The sequence below is a fragment of the Rana temporaria genome, chromosome 2 (assembly GCF_905171775.1).
Source record: "Rana temporaria chromosome 2, aRanTem1.1, whole genome shotgun sequence".
Taxonomy (NCBI): domain Eukaryota; kingdom Metazoa; phylum Chordata; class Amphibia; order Anura; family Ranidae; genus Rana; species Rana temporaria.
Window position 1 is genome coordinate 118,713,647 of NC_053490.1, and position 25,863 is coordinate 118,739,509.

Genomic DNA, 25,863 nt, shown 5'->3' on the forward strand with positions numbered 1-25,863 from the left:
TCCAGGAAGTCTTTTAAAAGTGTCTCCAGCACATTCTGCGATTCGCACTGGATCTCTGCAATGTTGCGTGCAGTCAGATCATGATTTTTCTGGTGGGAAATATACGTGAGGTGAGCTCAGTGACAGGGTGTGTTGTCACCATGGAGCATCCAGTTTTTCACATTTGCACTAACTTACAGATATGGTCAGAATAGCACCAGTTGCACAGCTAAGAGCTGAAGTTCCTGGGAGCTTCACAGCAGACGAAGACCTGGTGTATGTACACAAGTGGCAGTCTCAGCCTGTACCCTGCCAGGCCACACCCCCAATGCATTTCACACTGCTCACTGGAGCTTACTCATGGGGATGGAGTATCTCCCCCTGAGGAAGATTCAGTGGGCAGTGTGAAACGTGTTGGGCATGGCTTTGTGGGGGTTCAGCAGGTCTTGTTCCAATGTGCAGCTCCCGGCATCTTCAGTTCTTAGTTATAATTTTCTGGAGCATGGGTGGTACAGAACTACACTACCTTGCAGCTCACATAAACACCATGGGTTAGCCGTTGCACAGCGCCCAATGTACACAGGACAATGTCTTTTGAAGGTAGGTGCTCCCTTTTTTTGATAACACTACATATCAAATGTAATAATAAAGGGTAATGCAATCATGAATTCCACATATGAACTTTTTTTTAAAAGGTGAAAAAGTTTTAGATACTTTAAAATATACAGAAAGTCCCCCCCCCCCCCCCAATCCCTGTTTGGGCACTTGCCCTTACTTCCTTTCCTAAAGACTGGTTTTGAGAACAGACTGCGCAAGGAAATATCCCAAAAGTGTTTTTGAAGGACTGTGGCAACGGCTGGATGCCACTTGCTTGGGGACTTTGCTAGTGAGATCTTCCCATCATAGTTCCTGCCTTGTTCCCACATTGATGATTTAGATCTTCCTGCTCATATTTCTGGTGTTCTATTCTTCATAATAAAAAATTAAAGTGGAGGTTCACCCGGAAATGAAAATTTTTAAGCTTAGATTCATGCTCATTTTGTCAAGGGGAATCGGGTAGTTTTTTTTAAATCGAAGCCGTACTTACCGTTTTAGAGATACATCTTCTCCGCCGCTTCCGGGTATGGGCTGCGGGACTGGGCGTTCCTTCTTGATTGACAGGCTTCCGACGGTCGCATCTATCGCGTCACGATTTTCCGAAAGTAGCCGAACGTCGGTGCGCAGGCGCCATATAGAGCCGCACCGACTTTCGGCTACTCGTGACACGATAGATGCGACCGTCGGAAGCCTGTCAATCAAGAAGTAACGCCCAGTCCCGAAGACCATACCCGGAAGCGGCGGAGAAGATCGCTCTCTAAAACGGTAAGTACTGCTTCGTTTTTAAAAAAAACTACCCGATTCCCGTTGACAAAATGAGCATGAATCTAATCTTAATTTTTTTTTTTTAGGGTGAACTCCCACTTTAACTAAAAACCCATTAAGAAGAGTGGCAGTCCTTTGTATTTAATAAAGTAAGTGTATACAGTTGGAAATCACCATGATTCAAAGACCTATATGGAATTACTACAAGGTTTAACTCAACATATAACATGGCCTGACCCTTTAAGGTGAACGCATTAAGAAAACAGATGGGGGCTGCTATTATTAAGCACCTGAAAGTGCTGGTACCTGGTTAACAGATGCACTGTCCTACAATATTTTTAAGTCACTAAGCCAAAACAAATATATTGATCAGACAAGTCCGTCGCCAATCACTCAAGTACTGAGGGGCAAATGGTCAGCAAAACAGACAGTTAGCACGGTGAGACAGTAATGACAGCCTCTGTTTTTCTCTCATGACATCATTCATTTCATAAAAGAAAATCTAATTACAGGACAGGAAGTTTAATTTTACCAGACACAAAGTGGAACTATACTAAAAAAAAAAAAAAAAAAAAAAACACAAACATAATGCAGTCTATAAACACGTTTTTCGGAGTGCCCCCTGTAACAGTGTTATTGTGTGTTACTCCTGCCCCTAGATCTGTCATTTTAGGGGGACAGCCGTTGGCTCTGCAGTGGTCAAGGTAGTCTTGGATGGACATGTTGTTTTTGATGGACTTTGAAGATACCCTGCCACCATTTTTTAGAAGATTCCAGGTGAAAGCTCAGAAAAAAAATAAAAAAAAAAAAATAGGATTTTTGTACTCACCGTAAAATCCATTTATCCGAGTTCATGGACAGACACAGCAGCAATTGACCTTAGGGTATTATATCCTTCCTTCCAGGAGAGACTAGGCAGAAAACAGCACTTTAAGTGTTAACACTTTCCTCAGTACAGCTCCTCCCAGGGGGGCGTTGTCCCACTCTCTGACTATGCAGCTCCAATTCGTAACAAGCAGTACAAACAAAAAGGAGGGGTGGGTGCTGTGTCCGTCCCTAAACTCAGAGAAATGGATTTTACGGTGAGTACAAAAATCCTATTTTCTCTTCCGTTCATGGATGACACAGCAGCAATTGACCTTAGGGACATCCCCAAGCAGTGTCAAAAAAATTGAGGGGTGGGAAAAAACACAGCAATTAATCTTCACCCCCAAACAAACCAGAGTTCCTTAACAGAGGAGCTTCAACCTGAAACAGCCGCCTGCAAAGCCTTGCGGCCAAAGAAGGCATCCGCAGATGCACTCACATCCACCTTGTAAAACTTGAAAAGGTGTGGGTTGACGACCAGATCGCTGTCTTACACACCTGTAAAACGGACACCTGATGGCGGAAAACCCAAGAGGGGTCGAATGCGCCATAACCAGAAAGGGAGGCGCCCGCCCCTTTAGGGCATAGGCCTGGAGCACGACCTGTCTGATCCACCTAAAAATGGAGGCCGACGAGACCGCCAGACCATTCTCAGGACCAGTCACTGACACGAACAGTGAGTTCGATCTCCGGAACAGAGCCATAGCAAACAAATACGCCCGTAGGGCTCGCACCACGTCCCAGGAAAGTAGCATGGCTTTCTTAGAGTTCTTCGGCTGAGGACATAAGGATAGTAAAACTATGTCCTCATTATAAAAAAGCCCTGCCACACAAGGCCGTCAGATCAATAGGCTCATCTGACCGAAGGAAAGGCTACTAGAAAGACCACCTTCTGGGACAGAGAAAAGAGAGGAATCTCCTGAATGTCCTCAAACAGAGCCCTTTTGAAGCACCGAGAGGATTGAATTCAAGTCCCACGGAGGCAGTGGAGGACACACAGGAAGGTCACATGCCTGACCCCCTGTAAAAACGTACACACTAGGGAATGCGTTGCCAACGGTCGCTGAAATAAAACAGCCAAGGCCGAAATCTGACCCATAACCGTACTTAAGGCGAGAGCTTGACCCACGCCCTGCTGTAGAAACAGCAGCATCTGGGACAGAACGTATGTGTGGGAGTGTCCTTTCATCTCTGCACACAAAGAGATTTAGACCTTCCACGTATGATGGCAAATCCTACGTGAAGTAGACTTCCGTGCAAGTAGCATGGTAGAGATCACAGAGTCCGATGGACTTCAGACCTCCAGCTCCTGGCTCTCAACAGCCATGCTGTTAAAGCCAGCGTCTGTAAAGCAGGGTAAGGGGAAAAAAAAAAAATCGGACCCTGCGACAGAAGATCTACTCTCAGGCGCACCAGGTCCACGTACCAGGAAAGGCGCAGCCAATCCAGAGCGACCAGGATTGTTGGCATCCCCCCCCCTTCCACTCTGCGCAACAGGTGAGGGAGAAGCTTCCGAGGAGGAAAATCGTAGATTTAGGCGATAGTGACCTCACGGTGCCACCAACGCATCTGACGCGTCCGCCCAAGGGTCTCTTTACCTGGCCACGAAAAACGCGACACCTTCCGATTGAGACGGGACGCCCGAAGGTCCATGCCTGGCGTGCCCCATTTTTGGCACAACTCTGAAACACTTCCGGGTGCAACGACCATTCTCCCTAGTCCAGTGTTTGGCGACTTAGGTAGTCGGCTTGCCAACTCTGCAACCCCGGAATGTACACGGCCGACAGAGCCGGAGCGTACCTTGGGGCTCACCGGAGGATGTGTGCAACCTCCACCACCGCAGCAGAGCTCCGCGTGCCCCCTTGATGGTAGACATACACCACAGCCGTGGTGTTGTCGGACTGGATCCTGACCGAACGGTCCTGCCGACCCAGAAACCACTTGGGGAGACGCAGCCTGATAGCCGTAGTTCCAGGACATTGACTGGCAGATGGGACCCCACTTGAGTCCAGCGCCCTGGGCTGACCGGACACTCCAGAACGCCCCCAGCGTTCTGGAGTGAAGTAAAGGAGGGACCCTGCTTATGACGAGGCTCCTTACCCTTCCCAGATTGCAGAAGCAGAGTGCTCTTACCCCCTGTAGCATCTATAATGATGTCATCCAGGAACTCCCCAAAAGGCCGTACACCCTTCAAGGGTAAGACCTCCTAAAGACCTTTTAGAGGTTTGGTTCGCAGTCCAACACTTTAGCCACACAAGGCATAGTACCACTGCGTAGGCGGAGGCCCTGGAGAGCAAAGCGTATCCAGGGCCAATTCACAGACAAACTGCAGGCCCTGCACCAATTCACAGACAAACTTCAGGCCCTCCAGCTCCTGCAGCAGGGACTTTTGCCCGCTCGGTAATTGTCTGTGACACTAGAGCTCCAGCCAAAACCGGTCTCACTGCTGACCCCACTACTGTGAACATTGAGCAGGCCACGGCCGCAGCTCTCCTATCTGTGGGGTCCATAAAGGAGGGAGCCCCTTCCACAGGTAACGTGGTAGACTTGTTCAGTCTGGACACAGGGGGGTCCGCTGACGGAGGACTTTTTTTATTTATTTTTTAAGTCTTCCTCAAAAGGATAACGGACCGCAAAGTATTTTGGTACAGCAAAAAACTTTCTGCGACCGATTCCATTCCTTGTATAATATTTTGTCTAGTATGGAACACAAGGAAAGACTTTTTGCGGTGCGGGGCGGCTTGCGGAACCCAAAAGGGACCGGCGTCTCTGATGTCTCCGCCGTCCTCAAGTTTTTGAGAATCCTGCACCGTAGTAATAAAAGCTCCAACAAAACGCCTAAACAAGCGCTGACCCTGAGCAGAGTCATCCTCACTGACCGTGTGGGCTAAGCCTGCAACATCTGACATGACAGAACCAGAGCCAGCAGCAGGGTCCGGTTCCGTGTCAGAGCCATCCCCAGAAGCAGGCACAGGGGGGGGGGTGTTTACCCCCGTTCTGGCCACTTGTCTCTTCAATCCTGGTGATAAAACGCCTAAGGGACTTCCTTATGGGCTCTACAGAGACCGCAGGGGCAGGGACACTAAGGGTTAACTCAGGCATTGTTGGGGTAGAAGCCTCTGGTTCAGCCTCTATGTTGCCCCACCGCTTATGCCTTGCAAGGCAGACACCCACTGGTCACCTCCCGGCTGTAAAACAGAAGGCAGGATACCCCCAGGGAACTCACCACCCGACCCGGTTGCAGCGTGAGCTGAAGCGCTGAGAAGTGTTGAGAAATGCTGGCTGCGCTGTCCCCCAGGAAGTGATTCGCAGGCTTTTGCTGCGCTATTCCAGGCACTAGAGGCCAAGACTTTTCCAAGATGGCCGCCTTATGAGGTAAAAACAGCATGCGGGCCACAAGAAAATGGCCGCCGACCTATGTAAACCGCGTCAGCGGCAAAAAGGCGGCCATACACGTGTAAAAAACACAGCGACACAGCAGAAAGACACAGCCCAGCACATACAGCACTGCCCTAACAAAAAAAACAACAACACCTCACAGTACACGGTCCCTGGTAGTGACAAACCCCAGGAGGACCCCCCCTTACAGCCGCCACCCAGCATGGGGAAGGAGGGAGAGGAAAGGAGAGAGGAAAACAGGGCAGATCCTCATTCGACCTCCCAGGGAAGCACCAGCCATACCACCTTGCCAGGGCAAGGGGCCACTATTTACCCCTCCTGCGACACCGGCTGGAGGCATTCCGGACAGAACCAACATCCGCTAACCGGCATGGCTGTCGGCCAGACACACTGTGACAAAGCCATAGAGACCGGTCATATGTGTGCCCTGGAACATGTAGTTCCCCGGCCACCCCTGGAGCAACGGGGCATGTCGTGGACGATCCAGAGCTGAGCTGAGGGCCGGCACACGCTCGATGGCCGAACATGGGGGGACTACAAGGATCAAGACCCAGCCTGTCACCCAGTCGGCAGTTGATAGTAGAATCTCAGGATTCAAAAATGCAGGAACAAAACAAAATAAAAGCGAAAAAAAATTGCATAAAAATTCCAGAGTACATGGACTCCAGAAGGCCATGTCTCTCCTAACGCTAGGCAGAAAAAAACTGGAGCTGCTGAGTCAGAGAGTGGGTTATACCCGGGGGACCACGCCCCCTGGGAGAAGCTGTACTGAGAAAGTGTTTTAACACTTAAAGTGCTGTTCTCTGCCTAGTCTCTCCTGGAAAGAAGGATATAATACCCCAAGGTCAATTGCTGCTGTGTCCGTCCATGAACGGAAGAGAAAAGTATTTTAAATGCTTACTTGCATAGTTTTTGCTTAGCATACATACTGTTTATGCACTTACAATGTGCTTTGACGGCAAATGTAACAACTTCAGCGTGAGTAAATTCCCTAAAACTGCCCCCTCTCTCCTTCAATGTCATGACCCTCTGCTCTTCTAGGAGTAATTACAGTACTTTGTGTTGGCTCAGCTTCTCCACTCCCTCCATAATCATTTATGTAGCAGCCAGAAGAGGAGTGAAAGGGGAATAACAGAAGTGACAGCACTGAGTCTGCTGGGGCCACGGACATATCCAAGATGGCAGTGCCCAGTAATAGCCTCAGGACTCAGAGCTAATGGTCTCTGGCTAATATTCGATTACTAGTCTGAAATTCCAGAACTCACTTTTTCTGGACAGCTCAGTCTGCATGTAAATGTGGAGGAAAAAAAACTATTATACAGCTACCAGAATACAATTTGTCCTTTAAATACACCTATCACACCCTCTTTATAACCTAGAATTAAAGTGTTTGTCAACAAAGTAAAAGGCCAAACCACAGTTTAAAAACAAGTCTATTGAAAAACACCCATTCTTTCCATAACATGCTGTATGCATCTTAAAGGCTTAATATACAATATTGTATATCACTTACACATACACTCCCCTGACCAACACATAAAATATTCACAAACCCATAATACTATACATGAACAATAAAAAACCTTCATAAAAGATCAATATTTCTGAGATAAAGTTCTAAAATAATATTAAAAAGTGGTTTGTTAAGAAAATGCCACTGGTACAACAGAAACGTCATTGAAATGAAAAGGTGCAATGCGAGGTACGTATAGATGTATATAGGAAGAGTGGTTATAAGACACGTTTTAGGCTTATGTCATCAACAGGAGCCGAGTGCAGAGATGCATAGCAACCAATCAGAATTCAAACCAATGAAAGTTGTAATCTGATTGGTTGGGTACTGCACTTTACCCACCGCCCATTTTTACTGAATAAGCCTGACACAGGTAAATCAGCTGGATGTCAGTTCATGGACACAACGGTACAAGGATAATCAGTAAACCAAAGTGCAGAAACCCATAAAAACTGAGCAAGTGTCATGTTTCACCTATCCGATTTAAAGGAGGCCTGGTATTTCGCTCATTCAAGAAAAACTGATTTTTCTTAAATCCCACACTGGTTCATATAGACTTCCGCCTCCCCCCACCTTTTCTCACAGTTGCTGCACAATACCTGGGGGTTCCAGGTATGGGGATGTACAAGGGGACTTCAAAAAGTTTTCCACACTTTTTTATATTTAAACACTTTATCCCCGGACCATTTTGCTGGTCAATGACCGGGTCACTGTTTGCGATTCGGCACTGCGTCGCTTTAACTGACAACTGCGCTGTCGTGCGACGCGGTTCTGAAACAAAAATAACGTCTTTTTTTCCCCACGAATATAGCTTTCTTTTGGTGGTATTTGATTACCTCTGCGGTTTTTATTTTTTGCTCTATAAACAAAAATAGCACTACCATTTTGAAAAAAAAATCAATATTTTTTACTTTTGCTATAATAAATATCCCCCAAAAATATATAAAAAAAAAATTTCCTCAGTTTAGGCCGATACGTATTCTACATATCCTTCGTAAAAAAAAAAAAAAATCGCAATAAGCGTTTATTGATTGGTGTGCGCAAAAGTTATAGCATCTACAAAATAGGGGATAGTTTTATGGCAATTTTATTAATATTTTTTTTTACTAATAATGGAGACGATCTGCAATTTTTATCGGTACTGCGACCTTATGGAGGACACATCGGACACTTTTGAGACCATTGGCATTTTTATAGCGATCAGTGCTATAAAAATGCATGGATTCCTGTAAAATGTCACTGGCAGGGAAGGGGTTAACACTAGGGGGCAATCAAGGGGTTAGGTATGTTCCCTCATTGTGTTCTAACTGAAGGGGGGACTGACTAGGGGAAATGGGGAAATGACAGATCGCAGTTCATACATCGTATGAATAAGATCAGTCATTTCTGCCCCTGAAAGAACCCAGGAGCTGAGTGTTTACACTGCCGGGTGCCCGGCAGGGATCGCGACCGCCGGGCACTCGCATCAGCACCACCAGGGGTGAGCAGGGGGCGTGCACACGCGCCCCTAGTGGCTGCATAGCAACATCACGTTATATTACGTGATTTTGCGCAGCCGAGCCAACCTGCCACAGTAAAACTGCGGTGGACGGTCAGCAAGTGGTTAATATAGTTTAAACGAAAAAAGTGCGCAAACTTTTTGAAGAACCCTTGTACATTACCTCCTCCCATTATGCAGTACTCAGGGCAATCACCAGGATCAAACACTGTCATGTGAGGAGGATGAACAAATCAGTATACATGGGTTGGGATGTGGGCTTCACCCCAAGTCTCTTTAAAGTGAAACGGTGTGAAAAATAATAAAACATATATGATGACGTCTGTCAAAAGCATTAGCACAGCAATTTCTGTTTCTCGGAGTCCTACTGTAAACAGTTGTACTACCCTTTCTTCCTGCCAGTAAATACATTTCCTGCACTGGTCCAAGGTGCGCCACAAAAGTGGAGTTCCTATGATGGACAGCTTTTATTCATACAGCTAAACCCCCCCCTCCTAACAAAAGGGGAAAAAAATGGCTACAAGTACTCAAAGTGTTAGCTGGAGTTGGGGCTTAACTTGTTTGTTTCTTACTTAAAGAGTAACTCCACTTTCGTTGAGAGAAAAACAAAAAAATCCCCTCTGACTGATCCATGTACATTGCAAGTGTTTGTCTGTATCCATATGCAAAGGGAATGGAAATGTGAGCAACTTTATGATCAATCAGCTGCTACACTTGCAGATTTCTAATGAGGAAAGTGGGAGGATCTAAATCCCTTTAGACATTTCCCTTTGGGTGTATCTCACCACAGCTTGCAGGGGATGCCCAAAATCTGACTTGTATATCTTGGTGCACGCTTCTGCCAGACAATGCCAATGACATTTCTGGGGGTGGTCTGTATACAGAACACCATCAGATTGCCGCATTACACAGAAAATTGCAGAGCTCCAGATTGAAAGGGAAAAGGTCATTTTTAACAGCATTCAATTACAATATGGCGTGTCCCAATTGTATACGCTATAATTGTTTGGATTTAAAGGGTGAACTCCAAAATAAATTTATAAACTATGTTTTAATTATCTACAACCATCATGTGTCCCTAGTAAAATAACTCACCTATTGGCAGGCTCAAAAAATACCAAAACTATGTTGCAGTGGGACTCCTGGTAATGCTACTAACAAAGTGCATCATATAAGTCATTTTTTCAACGTGAAATAAAAAAAGGCATGCGATTACTTTGAGTATTTGCAGGTTGCACTTCTCTGCTGCAGAGAGTAGTACCAATAAAGGATTTATGGAAGCACCGGTAGTTCCAAGTATGAAGGTTAAAAGGACATACATTCTTGAGCATCAGTATTTAGTCACCCTGAGTACTGTAAGGCTGCATCTACCAAATGATGTGTTATCTGGGTTATATAGACAAGCTATATGAACAAAGCTCATACTAGAAGCACAATAGGAATGGTGGCAGGACTCTGGTTTCACTGAAGATGTTGAACCAAAAGGATTGTCATTTTGTTAAATCTGGCCCAGTTAGACAATTGCAGATTTAGCAAATCGGCGTTATGCATGCAGCGAGCCACTTAAAAAATCTGCCATACTGCGTATGTACAATAAGACTAACTGCATATAGATCAGGGGTCTTCAAACTACGGCCCTCCAGTTGTTCAGGAACTACAATTCCCATCATGCCTAGTCATGTCTCATGGGATGTGTAGTTCTACAACAGTTGGAGGGCCGTAGTTTGAGGATCCCTGATATAGATGAAGGGCTGGTGTTGATGCCCCCCCCATTTCAAAGTGGGAGTTTATATTCTTGTACAAGTTACTGGAAACACAAAACCTGCTTGAAACAGGTGAAAAGGAGGCCAAATGCCCCAATCAATGATCTCAGAAGTGTCTTAAACTGATACCATCAGCAGAAGGCCAGACTTCTGATATTGCTGTTGGCTCTTTTGTTATATTTTTGATGCCATGAGGAAACAAAAAGTGCTATCTATACAACAATGGATCTCGTATCCTAAACTGTACTGGTCCTTAGACCTTTTTTTTTTACTTTGGTACAGAAGAGTTTGGACCACAATACACTTATTTATGTTTAGAAACCAATAAAACATATAATGAAAGTCTGCAGATGGTTAATTCAAGTTGGTTCAGTCAGTTGAGAAGATCGGTGATCATAACCAAGACACGCCATTTGTTTGGTCCCATTGGTCCATGTCCTCCTTTCAAGTACTTGTCCAGGTAAAGTGAGATCCTACAAGTAGTTTCCCAGGTTTAAATGAAGTATTCCAACAACATCTGGCTAGAATAACAAAATAAAGTAAGAAACCCCTCCATAGTGCACACTTTATGTCATCACGTCCCAGTCTTTGAAGCTGTAGGGAAATATTTAGGCTGTTCATGTTTTAGAGAACGATCAATCCTTCAGAGACTGGTGATAGTTTGTAGATAGAAGGACCATGCTGTGCACCAATAAGGAAGCCTCAGACACTGTAAAAAAAAGAAAACACATCTCAGTATATCTATGTCATTACCTGCTAAACGAAAACCATATTAACCACTTAAGCCCCGGACCAATATGCTGCCTAAAGACCCAAGGGGTTTTTACAGTTCAGGACTGCGTCGCTTTAACAGACAATTGCGCGGTCGTGCGACGTGGCTCCCAAACAAAATTGGCGTCCTTTTTTCCCCACAAATAGAGCTTTCTTTTGGTGGTATTTGATCACCTCTGCGGTTTTTATTTTTTGCGCTATAAACAAAAATAGAGCGACAATTTTGAAAAAAATTCAATATTTTTTACTTTTTGCTATAATAAATATCCCCCAAAAACATATATAAAACAAATGTTTTCCTCAGTTTAGGCCGACACGTATTCTTCTACCTATTTTTGGTAAAAAAAAAAAAAAAGAAATCTCAATAATCGTTTATCGGTTGGTTTGCGCAAAATTTATAGCGTTTACAAAATAGGGGATAGTTTTATTGCATTTTTATTTTTTTTACTACTAATGGCGGCGATCAGCGATTTTTTTCGTGACTGCGACATTATGGCGGACACTTCGGACAATTTTGACACATTTTTGGGACCATTGTCATTTTCACAGCAAAAAATGCATTTAAATTGCATTTAAATGCATTTAAAATCGTGGGTGCGCGGTATACGCCGATACCCGCGCCGAGTTTGAATACTGCGCCGACATATACCGAGCGCAGTACACTCGGGTATAGTCGGGCTCCTTCTGCGCTCACGTCCTGGACGTACAGGACGTCAGCGCGAGAGTTGCCGAGCCTGCCCGACAATACACGAGTGTACTGCACTCTGTATATGTCGGCGCAGTATTCAAACTCGGCGCAGGAAACGAGCGGGGAGGACGCCGCAGAAGGACGCCGGACCCGACGAAGAGGACACCCGAAGCCGCAGAAGGACGCCGGACCCAACGAAGAGGACACCCGAAGCCGCAGAAGGACGCCGCGCAAGACACCAAAACTGTAAGTACAAAAAAACTTTTTTTCCACAGGATTCAGGGCAACTTTAGGGGTGCGCGGTATACGCGGGAGCGCGTTATACCGCAATAAATACGGTAGTTTTCAATTTTTTTTTACAAATAAATATCTGAAAAGTATGGTGTGCATTTGTATTCAACCCCCTTTACCCCAAACTAAAATCTAATGGAACCAATTTCCTTCAGAAGTCACTCAATTAGTAAACAGAGTCCACCCGTGTGTAATTTAATTTCAGTATAAATACATCTGTTCTGTGAACCTACAAAGACATGGCCGTCCACCGAAACTGACAGGCTTGGCATGGAGAATATTAATCAGAGAAGATGGATGAAGCCAAATACAGGGTAATCTTAGATATATAAAATTGGCTCTAGGGTCCCCGAACCCGAGGTGATTTAGGACCCATTTGTCCCTTTTTTCACTTTTTCTCTATCTGCCCCCTCACCATCACACCACGTCATTTTTCACACTCTCTTAAATACGGTGCATTTCAACCCTGAGATCGCACCACTGATTTTCATCACGTGTGATTCACCAATCTCCGTACTTTCAATCTGGGCTTCATATACTTATTATATCTTTTATCTTCCGTACATGAGAAGTAGGTCCATTCGCCCATACACGTACCCCATGGTTGTCACACGGGACCCTCTGAGGTGGCGTTCGCCCTCTCCGCTAGTCGATGCGGGGGGGGTTTTTAGGTGAGCAGCGGAGTCTACCCTTCCCCTATGTATACCCACTGTATTGTTGCTGTATAGGTTCATTGTCTGACTTTTTGTTATCTTTAACTTTAGACTCTTCTGATGAAGTGGCATACAGCCACGAAACTAGTTAAGATGTCGTGATATGACCTTCTACCCACTATGCTTCTCCCCTCCTGGGGACTACTATACTGGCGATTTGTTGGTCATATATTTTGTGTTGTGTTTCTGAACCATGTATCCCCTTTGTGTCGTTATCGACATTTTATATAATAAAATTGTTTTTCTTTATTTTTATCTCTTTTTTTTTTGTACACCACCCACATTAATTACTAGTACCGTAATAGTCCAACAATGGCCCAATTATCTCCCCCCATTTGGCTCCTCGGGTTCGGGGACCCTAGAGCCAATTTTATATATCTAGAATCTGGATGATGGTACGCCCCTTTAAAATGTTCAACTTTCACACCCTCAGAGGTACATATCCATCAGGGTAATCTTAGAAGAAAACCTGTTAAGAGTTTCCAAAAGACTGGGGCGGAGGTTCACCTTCCCGCAGGACAATGACCCTAAACATACAGCCAGAGCTACAATGGAATGGTTTTCAGGGGTGCCCTCCAGCTATTGCAGAACTACATGTCTCATCATGCCTCTGTCTGAGGGAGTTATGCTTTTAACTGTCAGCCTTGCAATGCATCATGGGACTTGTAGTTCCACAACAGCTGGAGGGCCGCCAGTTTGAAACCTGTGGTTTAAAGCATATGCATGTATTAGAATGGCCCAGTCAAAATCCAGACCAAAATCCAATTGAGAATCTGAGGCAAGACTTGAAAATTGCTGTTCACAGACACTCTCCATCCAATCAGACAGAGATTGATATTTTTGCCCACTCTTTGTAAAATGGCTCAATTTAGATTTGCAAAGCTGGTAGAGACATCCCCAAAAAGACTTGACTCAGGGGGGCTGAATACAAATGTATGCCACACAGATTTGCAAAAATCTTTGAAACCATTTATCATTTTCCTTCTACTTCACAATTAAGTTCCACTTTGTGTTGGTTTTTCACACAAAATCCCATTACAATACATTTACCTTTTTGGTTGTAGCATGACAAAATGTGGACAATTTGCAAGGGGTATGAATACTTTTCCAAGGCACTGTATACAACAGGGTCCTTACCTTCCAATTTTCCAGACAGCTGGATCCAGCAGCTTAACCACCTTCTGCAAGCTTCTGTACCAAGATTGTTAGAATTTAGTCCTCTGAGGTAACACGCCTGCAATTGCAGAAAGCAAAGACACACAATTATCACATGCAGCAGAATAACCTGCAACACTTATTCCCAAAATACCACCGCACCACTTTTTTTCTTAAAGAAACCCATCTGGGAGATGCCAATGCTCATGGACAGTTAACCTTATCCTTGCTGCATTATCATGCGAGTCACAGACCTGAAACGAGCATATATCTGGTGTTGAACATTTAACAAAAACGTACCCCACCATTCCATTCCATACCATCATTAACCACTTAACCCCCGGACCATATTGCTGCCCAAAGACCAGAGCACTTTTTGCGATTCGGGACTGCGTCGCTTTAACAGACAATTGCGCGGTCGTGCGACGTGGCTCCCAAACAAATTGGCGTCCTTTTTTTCCTACAAATAGAGCTTTCTTTTGGTGGTATTTGATCACCTGTGCGTTTTTTATTTTTTGCGCTATAAACAAAAATAGAGCGACAATTTTGAAAAAAATGAATATTTTTTAGTTTTTGCTGTAATAAATATCCCCCAAAAATATATAAAAAAACATTTTTTCCTCAGTTTAGGACAATACGTATTCTTCTACATATTTTTCGTAAAAAAAAAAAATCGCAATAAGCGTTTATTGATTGGTTTGCGCAAAAGTTATAGCGTTTACAAAATAGGGGGTATTTTTATGTCATTTTTATTAATATATTTTTTTTACTAGTAATGGCGGCGATCAGCGATTTTTTTCCGATACTGCGACATTATGGCGGACACTTCGGACACTTTTGACACATTTTTGGGACCATTGGCATTTTTATAGCGATCAGTGCTATAAAAATGCATTGGATTACTATAAAAATGCCACTGGCAGTGAAGGGGTTAACACTAGGGGGCGGGGAAGGGGTTAAGTATGTCCCTGGGTGTGTTCTTACTGTGTGGACAGAAGGATCTTACTGTATAAACAGAGGATCAGCGTTTTCCCCCCCTGACAGTACCGGGAGCTGTGTGTTTACACACACAGCTCCCGCTCCCCGCTCTGTAACAAGCAATCGCGGGTGCCCGGCGGCAATCGCGCCCGCCGGGCACCCGCACGGGAGTCACGGACGAGCGGGGGGCGCGCGCGCGCCTCTAGTGGCCACTAAAAGAGCCGACGTAGAGCTACGAGCTCTCGCCCAGGAGAGCCGACCTGCCGCCGTAGAATGACGGCGGCTGGTCGGCAACTAGTTAATGAAGATAATTGGCCTGTGACAATCTGAATATAGGTGGGGCACCCTTTTAAAATACTCACATTTTGTTGCTTTGCAGGCTGAAATGAAGACAGTCACAGTTTTTGTTTTATCCAGCTTTATTTACTCTGCAACTTATAACAGCAAAGTAAAAGAGAGAACACTAACATGTCAGATTTTTTTTAAAAAAAAAGGCTGTAAATAAATCAAAAGGTGGTTCAACAAAATACTGACACCAGGATAGAGCTGCACGATTGATCGCCAAGAATCGTTATCGCAATCTTTTTCTGTTGCGATTCTTGACACAGGGTTTCATCTTTGACATGAAAATAGTTTTCTCTCTGCACTTTGGTATGCAAAGAATTTCCTCTCTACTCTCAGCCAAAAGTCAAAGTCTGGGCAATCTGCCAAGTTTTGCAAACATTCTTTATCAGTGGAAAGTTAAGTCTAAGGCTGCATTCACACCTAAGCGACAGCCGCGTACGCGTGTAGCGGCAGATTTGCCGCGATTACAAATGTTTCTTTTTTTTTTTCTAAAGTATTCCCATTGCTGTCTATGGGAAAACGCGCCTGTCGCGTGAAAAAAAGGGTCCGGGACTTTTTTTCAGGCGACAGGCGTTGCGCGTCTATGAGATGTGAACCATCTCCATAGACGGCAATGGGAATTCTCCCCTCTAGCGACAGAAGCGTCCCGCGTCGGGCGTTTTGTCGCTTAGGTGTGAATGCAGCCTAAGGGCTCTTTCACAGGTCCGCTCAGTTTTTTAGATCATTTTTTTTTCATCAGTTGATCCGTTTTTTCATCCGTTTTTCGTCCGTTTATCGTCCGTTTTTTCCATCCGTTTTTTCATCTGTTTTTTTTTTTTCAAGCTTTTTACATATTTTGATGAAAAACAGATGTTAGCGGATTGGATGGTAAACGGATCGTCCGCTAACGTCCGTTTTTCGTCCGTTCCGTTTTTTTGACGGAAGAAAAATAGGGTTTTCTTCCGTTCAAAAAAAACGGAGCTTAACGGAGACGGATGTTAACGGACGTCCAAAAAACGGACAAACGGAACGGACGTGTGAAAGAGCCCTAAACATTGTATCTCATTGACTTTTACATCAAAGGAATAAACTTCTGTATGTAAATTAGAAACGTTTAACCACTTAAACACCAAACCTTTTTCTGACAGCTCTTTTCAAGTTAAAATCATTTTTTTTTTGCTAGAAAATTACTTAGAACCCCCAAACATTATATATTTTTTTAGTAGAGACCCTAGAGAATAGAATGGCGGTTGTTGTAATATTTTATGTTGCACTGTATTTGCGCAGCAGTCTTTTTAAATGCAATTTTTTGGGAAATGAATTAAAAAAAAAAAAAGCTAGCCAGAAAAGTTAGCCCATTTTTTTTTTTTTTTTGTATAAATGTAAAAGATTTTAGGCCATGAGAATCGCGATCTTCATTCTAAGGAAAAAAATTGTGATTCTCATTTTGGCCAGAATCGTGCAGCTCTACACCAGGGGGTGATTTTTTCCCAACCCAGTGATTAGTGTTTTTGGATTGAATTTTTTTTCCCCCCTGACATGTTGGTGTTATATATTTTACTTGGATGTTATAAATTACAGCTGGATAAAACAAAAACTGTGTCTGTCTTCATTTCAGGCTGAAGAGCAACAAAACACGATAAAAAAAAAAAAAGGGGGCGATTCTTTTCTATACCCACTGTATGTTTATTATTGTTTTTATTAATGCAATTGCAGGGGGGGGGGGGGGTTCCATGATTGTCATGAATGAGCACTTTTCACAGTACATGTGACAGGATTACACAGCTTCCATAGCCACTAGCAGGTGCAGAGCTTCAATAGCGCACATGACTGCTGCTGGAATCTCTATGGAAACAACTGTTAGGTAGTCGAAAAAAAGCAGCTTAGCAAAAAAAAACACGAACGATTACGCGTTCGATAATCTCATCATGTGTACTAGGCTTAACAATGTAAGGGCATAGTCAAATGAAATGAGTATGGGTCTACTTACTTGCTACAAATGTATACAGTATATGTGGCAATCCTGTACCCATATAATATGCTTTTATTACTGTGCCACTAGCAACAGTAATCCTCCCAGTGAAGATCTCTTTCCCAAATCCCTCCCGATGCATGAACTTTCCCGCATATCCCTCCAGTAGAGAGCCCTCTCCTGCCATCCCCAAATAGCAGATGTGAGTTTCACCCATGCACGTTTCCATCTCCGCCTGGCAAACAGGGCTCATAAGAAAGGCTGCACCCACCTTCAACTCATAGGGTATTATGTCAGTGTGTGGACTTTACCCTGCCCCTTACACCGTGCCGACTGCAGCTATTTTAGGCTGGTGCCCTTTTCAGTGTGCTGATCCAACACTGGAAATCCCCTACCTGCTCCAATCCCCCTCCCAAGCCTGTAGGCAGTACATTCAAAGTTGGGGATGCCCACAAACCTACTTCAGGTTCCTGAAGCCTTCCTTTGCCTCCTCTGTCCCCTCACTATGATGGGCAATTTCACTGACCAAATAGAAAAGGCATAGGAGGGCAAACTTCTGGAATGCACATTGGCATTAGCACAATAGAGCACCCTTGTTTGGAGCTCTGGGTGAGTGAAAGCGAAGGTTCACTCCAAACACCATTACACAGGAAGGATAGAGTTCACGATACCGCGTCACCAAATAAGATGAAAAAATCTCTAACTGCAATGCAACTTTTGACTTCAAACAGTTTGTATGGAATAAATATAAAATCATTATCTAACCCTTTTTACTTCCTCGTCAGTAAGTTCATCGATCCCGAGTTGGAGCAGCGCGCCGTCTAGGTGCCAAATCTCTAAAACGTGCGATTTGAGCCAGCGTTTCAGGAAGAAGCCTGGGAGGTGTGGCGTCAAGAACATAATGCGGCTTAAAGCTTTCTGTAGAAAACAAAAGGCTGTATCAGTTATCCACATCATGTCATAGGACACTACTTCCTAAACCTACCCTGGCCTCACAAAACAAGGCAAGGCTTTGTGGGCTTCCCAAGAGCACAGGTGTTCCACTGGCTGCTTTATAAAAAGAGAGATCCATAAGACAAGCACTGCTAGTGAGACCCAACCCACCATCATAAAAGCATAACCACATTCAAAAGGGAACATTACATTGTGTCTACAGGTAGGGGCATATAAGCATTCTCCGAAAGGTCTGCAGCATTCAGCACCTGTATAATGGCAAATATGAACCATCACAGGAGAATGTATACAAGAATATTCCTGCAGTATCTGTGAAAAGCCATATTATAGCAGGGTGATGCATGGTTTACAGGTTTCCCTAGCAATCAGTCTTAAGCCTCGTAAACACGATCGGTTTTCCCCGGCAGGAAAACTGCCAGGAGAGCATTTGGCCAGGAATCCCGGCCGTGTGTATGCTCCCTAGCAGTTTTCCTGTCAGGAAAACAGTCGGGAATCCAGATGGGAAAATAGAGAACCCTGCTCTCCATTTTCCCGTCGGGATTCACGCCAGTGTTTCCTGCCGAGAAAACCGGTCGTCTGTATGCTTACCTGTCCCAGGTAGTCCCCGCGCATGCTCGATAAGAGTTTGGCACATGCGCAGTAATATACAAGTTTAGTGTGGGGTGTAGCAAGATGGCGGTGACGGCATTGAATGTGACGAGCGCCGGCATATCTGTCTCGGGAGGACTCCACTGCCGCCATATCTGTATACATACAAGCGCTATATATCTCAGTACAATGTTAGTGCAATGGCTTATTAAATTTATACTGTTTTAAACAAGATTACGCAATGTGGCTTTTCCTCTTCTTTTCCATCTCCTCTCCTTATTTATACACACTGAGGGCAAGTTTGCGTATTTGGTACCACTGCTCATCTTCCATTCGGTTGAACCTGTCACTTTGGATGATCGGAGGTCATGATGTATACTCAACAAGGATTTTCCAGTCGATAACATTATCAGTCATGCTTGTTGGACTCATGGAGATATAAGTTTCTCTGAGTCCACTTGTTCCGGTAAGCTCGCAATTTTATCGGTGGCGGGTCATCACATTCTATATAAGAAGTCACGACTTCTTCCTTAAGAATCACTTCGAAGTTTGTGTTCCAGCTATTTCGTGACACTTGGTGGACTATCCATTTATATATTTATTTCTTATGGACTATAAGTTCTATCTTTTGTCACATTTGATTCACATTTAATTGTATCGTTCTTGTCACAGTGAGCCATCACTATTTGTGGTTCATCCACTTTTTGTATGCAATATTTGGTTATTTTATTATTTTGTTTTGTTTGAGCGCTACACTTATATACCACATATTTTCAGCCGTGTTAGCAGCTATAATACACACTGGCAGCGCAGGGTTATTTACAGCAATGCGACGAGCGCCGGCTCGTCGTAGTCGATGACTTTACCGCGTTCTTGCCATTCAAAAGAACAACGGTTCTTTTGAATGGCCGTCTGTATGCACGGCTTTGCAGGACAAGCTTGCCAGGAATCCCATCAGGAAAACCAACGTTTTTCCCGGCCGTGTGTACAGGGCCCGATTCTATTTTATGTTCCATGTTCGCCATAGTTTAGACTCCTGGGATTAACATAAATAAGTGTGACTCAACATGTACCTACCAAAGAAAGATCAAAATTACTAATAAGGTCTTGTAAAGCAGCAATATGTTAACAAATAATACCATTTGAGGAATATCCAATTCTGTCATACAGAGAGGGGGGCCTGAGAAAGCTGCTTTGATTGCTTCAATGTCCGTCAGCTGGGGATGAGCTCCATTCTGCACCTGAAATAGAAAGCTTTGTTACACAACTGGGAACTAGAATGTACACTGCTTTATAATAACCAAATAAAATGACTGAGTAAAGTGTTTAGTGCTGGTTTCTTGCAGAGCTGAGGGTCTACAGTTCAAATCTCACCCAGGATGTTGGTGATAGTTGCATGGAATCCATATGTTCTCCTACACACAAACATACTGGCTGGTAATCGGCTTTCAACAATCTGGCTTTGGGGTATTTTTACATATGTGTACCTGTTAAATGGACACTAGATGTAAGGCTCCCGCAGGGAGGAACTAATGAGAACACATGCTTAAAGTCCTAAATCTTAAAATTTGTTTAAGCAGAAGCCAGGAGGAAGTATCTGCAGAATTCCCTACATCACTTCAGGTCCAGTCAATCCTATTATTCCCATGATCTCTCAGGAGTTTTGTGGGCTGGCTCTGGGGAGTAAGAGACCATTGCTGAAGCTCAGCATATGGGTGGTGATAGGGAGGCAGAGAGCTACCCTGTTACCGCTCAAGTACATTGAAGTCAGCCATAGATTGTTCGAATCTTGGCTGGTTCAGCAGGGACGTGGCGGAGATTTAAACCACGTATGGGCAGGCTGATTGTACCAAATTTATAAATTGCTAGCAATAATCACTGTGATCTCCCGGCAGGGACGGATCACCACCCTCCCAGGGGGAGAACACAATAGCTCCACCGGGGGGATTCTCCCATCAACATTGGCTGAGCAGTTGCAAGAAAGAAAAAAAATATTGCACCGTCTGTGGCCAGCTTAACAGAGACAGACCGAGCTGTAGAAGCTTTCATATCACAACTCTAGCACCAATGCAGATAGAGTCTGCAGAGCTGTAGCAGCTGCCACTCAAATTGCCGTCTTCAGCACTGCTTCATTGATTGGCGTTAGTGAAGTGGAATTAAAGAAAACAGAGCCTTTGGTGTGCAAGCTCCTGCAAAGTACAAGGCGTCAGATGTTAGCAGCTTTCACAGAAGCTAATTTTTCTAGTTTTACTAAAGCAGATCAGTGGAACACGGTGTAGCAAGGAAGGGAAAGACAGGCAATGGCAGAACAGCCTGTCTTTATTTTTCAAGCAAGAACCGCCTACTGAATGCAGCACTTGTGTAGTGACATCAATGCTGCCTGCATAAATCTACAAGGGGACGGTAAGGAGTGTGGGTTACCCAGAGCAAAGGTAGCCTGATCAGGAGATTGGTCCATTTTTGAAATGTAGAGTAGCATGCAAAAATGCATATAGTTCTCCCTAAACTTAGGGAACAAACGCAGTAATACTAAGGTTAAATCAAACACACACACACACACACACACACACACACACACTATTTAGCTCTGTAGATATAGGCATTGTGCACAAATTCATCTTTAGGTTTACAGCACAGAGTGAACATTTTCTTTCTACTGACCAGTCTAATAGTGGTAAAAAAACAAAAAAAAACACACACACTAGAGTGTCTTTGAAGATCCTTAAAAATAAATTACTTCACACTACATGCAGCAGTAGAGGCTTGTTTTAAAGTGCCTTTAATTGTATAAAACATGTAAACTATACTTTGGACAGTTTTAAAGAACCTCACGTCACTGGGTGAAGCTGCTTTCCCTGATTTTCACAACTACTACCTGGCCTCTCAATTATCCCATTTTTAAATATTTAGATAAAAAACAGACCTTCTGCAATATCAGTCTTTGGTACACAATAACCCTAAACACCCCCACTTCAGGCTATTCTTAGGCCTCGTACAGACGGGCAAACATGTACGATGAAAACGGTCCGCCGGACCGTTTTCAGCGTACATGTCCGCCCGGAGATTTCTGTATGATGGCTGTACACACCATCATACAGAAATCCGCACGTACACGATACGCAGCGACGAGGCCGCGCTGTCGCCGCGAAGATGACGCGGCGGCGTGCGCGGCCCTGGCAGTTTAACGCTTTCACGCATGCGTCAAAGTCATTCGACGCATGCGAGGGATGGCGGCCGCTCGGACATGTACGGCAAGTCTGTACAGACGACCGAACATGTCCGACGGACAGGATTCCAGCGGGCATGTTTCTAAACAAGTTTAGAAACATTTGTCCGCTCGAAAAGGGTCTGGCGGACAAATGTACGCTGGAAACCTGTCCGCTCGGCCATACACACGACCAAACATGTCTGCTGAAACTGGTCCGCGGACCAGTTTCAGCAGACATGTTCGGTCGTGTTTACGGGGCCTTAGAGGTAAATCACACCATGGGCCCTCTCGGCATGAAGATGGTATGCTCCCACATCAGTGTATCTGGGAACTTACTTTGCATAAATGAAATGTTCAGCCAATCAATCCCCCCCCCCCCCCCCCCATGGTGGAATAGTCATTTACCAGAACTACCAACAATCTGGACTCTGTCATTTGGGCTACTTATAGAATACTATATACTTAAAGTTATGACTCCCATTGGACCCAAGACATTCCAAGCACTGAAGGGGAGAATTCTCTCTCCCCCAACCACCTATTTAGGCATCTTCAACTTCTACACACCCTATGAACCCAATTTCATACCTTGAATCCCTCCTTGACTACCACCCCTATACTCATGCACTCTGCAGTGTAGTTGAGCTTAATGGGAAATTTTGTTCCAAAACATCTGCGGTGCCAAGGTTCGCCATCACTGCCCTAGAGTCTAAACTGCGTGTGCTTGGTCCACTACATTGACAAGTTCATTGCTGCTTTCCTGCGTGAAACACTTTTCCTGGCTAGGAAGACAGTGGCCCAGAACTGGATACAGGCATTGCCTCCCATGGTCCAGAGCTGAAAAAAACTGATGGTTATCCAATTGTGAAACTTGCACTTAACTAAATGCTTATTACAAAATCATACAGTGTTAATGAACTACTAAGTTACCATAGTATACCCGATACATGATAAAGTATCTGTTGCCTTTGTTTACACTGTGTATGTGGTCTCCTTATATTTATGCACTGAATATTTGTACCATGTGTGTTCTCTCAATAAATGTCCTTGATGTGGACCTGTGTATGGTATAAAACATACCTGTGTAAACAACTGGACCATGCGATTGTGCAGAGGCTCCTTGGAGACTTTAGAAGCAGCAATTTGTAAACTTTCTAGCACATCCCCGTAGACCTCATTTCTCATGTTGTGGTAAATTTCCAGAAACTCTTCTTGTTGTCTTGGAGTCCAAAAATGTCGGATTAACATCTGGCGAGGAAAAAAATACCTGAAGAGAGACGAAAGGAGAGCCTTCAATCTATTATAAGGATTTATAGGACTTTGCATAAAAACTGAAACTACTACTACTACTGATCAAAAAAGAATTGAACACATTACATACAGCAGAGATATGCAATTAGCGGACCTCCAGCTGTTGCAAAACTACAAGTCCCATCATGCTTTTGCCTCTGGGAGTCATGCTTGTGACTGTCAGAGTCTTGCTATGCCTCATGGGAATTGCAGTTCTGAAACAGCTGGAGGTCTGCTAACTGCATATCCCTGACATACAGCATTTTCAGTCTATGTCTCTCTCACTCACAGTTTACCAAAATGAATTCCAGTCAAGAGGAAAAGCCAATAATATTATACAGTGCCTTGAAAAAGTATCCATACCCCTTGAAATTTTCCAAAATTTTCATGTTACAACCCAAAACCTAAATGTATTTTATTGGGATTTTATGTGACAGACCAACACAAAGTGGCACATAATTGTAAAGTGAAAGGAAAATGATTTTCAATTTTTTTTTACAAATAAATGTGAAAAGGTGTGGCTTGCAATTGTATTCAGCCTCCTGAGTCGGTCAATACTTTGTAGAATCACCTTTCGGTGCGATTACAGCTGCAGGTATTTTTGGGGTATGTCTCTACCAGCTTTGCACATCTAGAGAGTGACATTTTTGCCCATTCTTCTTTGCAAAATAAACTCAACCTCTGTCAGATTGGATGGAGAGTGTCTGAACAGCAATTTTACATTTCTTGCCACAGATTCTCAATTGGATTTTGGACTGGGCCATTCCAACACAATTTTTTTTGGATCTATACCATTCCATTATAGCTCTGGCTGTATGCCAGTGCCTGAAAAACGCTGGTAAAGCGCCAAGACCCCTTTTACACTGGGGCATTTTTCAGGCGCTTTGGCGTTATAAAAAGCTCCCTCAATGGGAAGGGGGCTTTAGGAGCGGTGTATTCAATGCTCCTAAAGTGCTGCAAAGAAGCTGCTTGCAGGACTTTTTTTTGACGCCCTGCCAGCTCAGCGCCTCAGTGTGAAAGGACTCTGGCTTTCACATTGGGATTGCAGATGCAGCTTCTTTCAGGCGCTTTACAGGCTTTTTCTTTTTTTTAACGCTAAAGTGCCTGAAAAGCGTTACAGTGTGAAAGGGGTCTTGAAGCAGGCGCTACAAGGTTTTACAATGTTTTTTAAAGCTGCCGTTTTTTGGCTTCAGGCACTTTTTGCAGCTAGTAAACTCTCTAGCATGTCCATGCACACATAGGCTTATAAAAACTTTATCCAAAAAAAGCTGATTAAAACGACCAGTGTGCATGAGGTCTCTTGTTTGCCAGAAAATAACTTTCTGTGCAACCCTGTAATCCTGGTTACTACAGACTTGACTTCCTACATAGTTTAGCAGGACTCCCCAAAGCTAAGCCCCAGAGTCAGGAAAGGATCAGAAGAGAAATCCAGGCAAACCTTTTTTGGGTTGAAAGTAAATCATAAAATGTACTTTAACCGATTGCCGATGTACATCGGCAGAATGGCACGGCTGCGCATATTGGCGTACAGGTACGTCCCCTTTAATATGCACAGCCGTGGGTCACTCGTGAGCCGGTCGGGTACTCAGTGACAGCACTCGATCGCCGCTGGTGTCCCGCGATCTGGTCACACAGCTGAAGAACGGGGAGACTGTCATTGATCGTCTGTTCCCCGTCATAGGGAACGACGATCAGTGACGTCACACAGCAAGCTACGCCCCCACCACACAGTAAGAAACACTCCCTTAGGTCACACTTAATCCCTTCAGCGCCCCCCCCCCCCCCCCAATTTAACCCCTTCACTGACCGTGTAATTTTGACAGTAACAGTGCATTTTTATAGCACTGATCGCTGTAAAAATTACAATGGTCCCAAAATGGTGTCAAAAGTATCCGATATGACCGCCATAATGACGCAGTCACGAGGGAGAGAAAAAAAAACGCTGATCGTCGCAATTACTAGTAAAAAAATAAAATTATAATAAAATTGCCATGAAACTATCCCCTATTTTGTAGACGCTATAACTTTTGCGCAAACCAATGAATATACGCTTATTGCGATTTTTTTTTACAAAAAATATGTAGAATACGTATCGGACTAAACTGAGGGAAAAATAATGTTTTTTTTCTATCTTTTTTGGGGATATTTATTATAGCAAAAAGTAAAAAATATTGAGTTTTTTTCAAAATTGTCGCTCTATTTTTGTTTATAGCACAAAAATAAAAACCGCAGAGGTGATCAAATACCACCAAAAGAAAGCTCTATTTTGTGGGGGGGGGAATTGTCAGTTAAAGCGACGCAGTGCCGAATCACAAAAAGGGGCCTGGTCCTTAAGCAACAAAATGGTCCAGGGCTTAATATATAATTTTTTTAGGGCTTCATTAAAGATCAATTTTTCAGAAAGTGAATGAGGGTCTCAAGTGTAGCTGAACAGTATTGATACAGCACTTGTAAGAAAGCCATAGATTGCAAATGTATATTATAAGAACAGTGCAGAAGATATAGGTTTAGTATTCTTATCCTACATTCTTAGGCCTCATGGACACACTGGAC

At 44.0% G+C, this 25,863-nt stretch overlaps 1 protein-coding gene across 1 annotated transcript in view; it reads right to left on the reverse strand.

Moving 5' to 3' along the window:
• Window positions 1-9,602: 9,602 nt before the first annotated feature.
• The window catches only part of LETMD1 (LETM1 domain containing 1), a 29,139-nt gene continuing 12,878 nt past the window's right edge, over window positions 9,603-25,863 (reverse strand). Inside the window, exons 5-9 of the mRNA XM_040340850.1 lie at window positions 23,101-23,287; window positions 19,955-20,056; window positions 18,039-18,191; window positions 13,982-14,078; window positions 9,603-11,090 (exon numbers count right to left, since the gene is read on the reverse strand). Of these exons, the coding sequence (XP_040196784.1) occupies window positions 11,017-11,090; window positions 13,982-14,078; window positions 18,039-18,191; window positions 19,955-20,056; window positions 23,101-23,287 (613 nt within the window). The 3' untranslated portion in view covers window positions 9,603-11,016. The remainder of the gene's footprint in view (window positions 11,091-13,981; window positions 14,079-18,038; window positions 18,192-19,954; window positions 20,057-23,100; window positions 23,288-25,863) is intronic.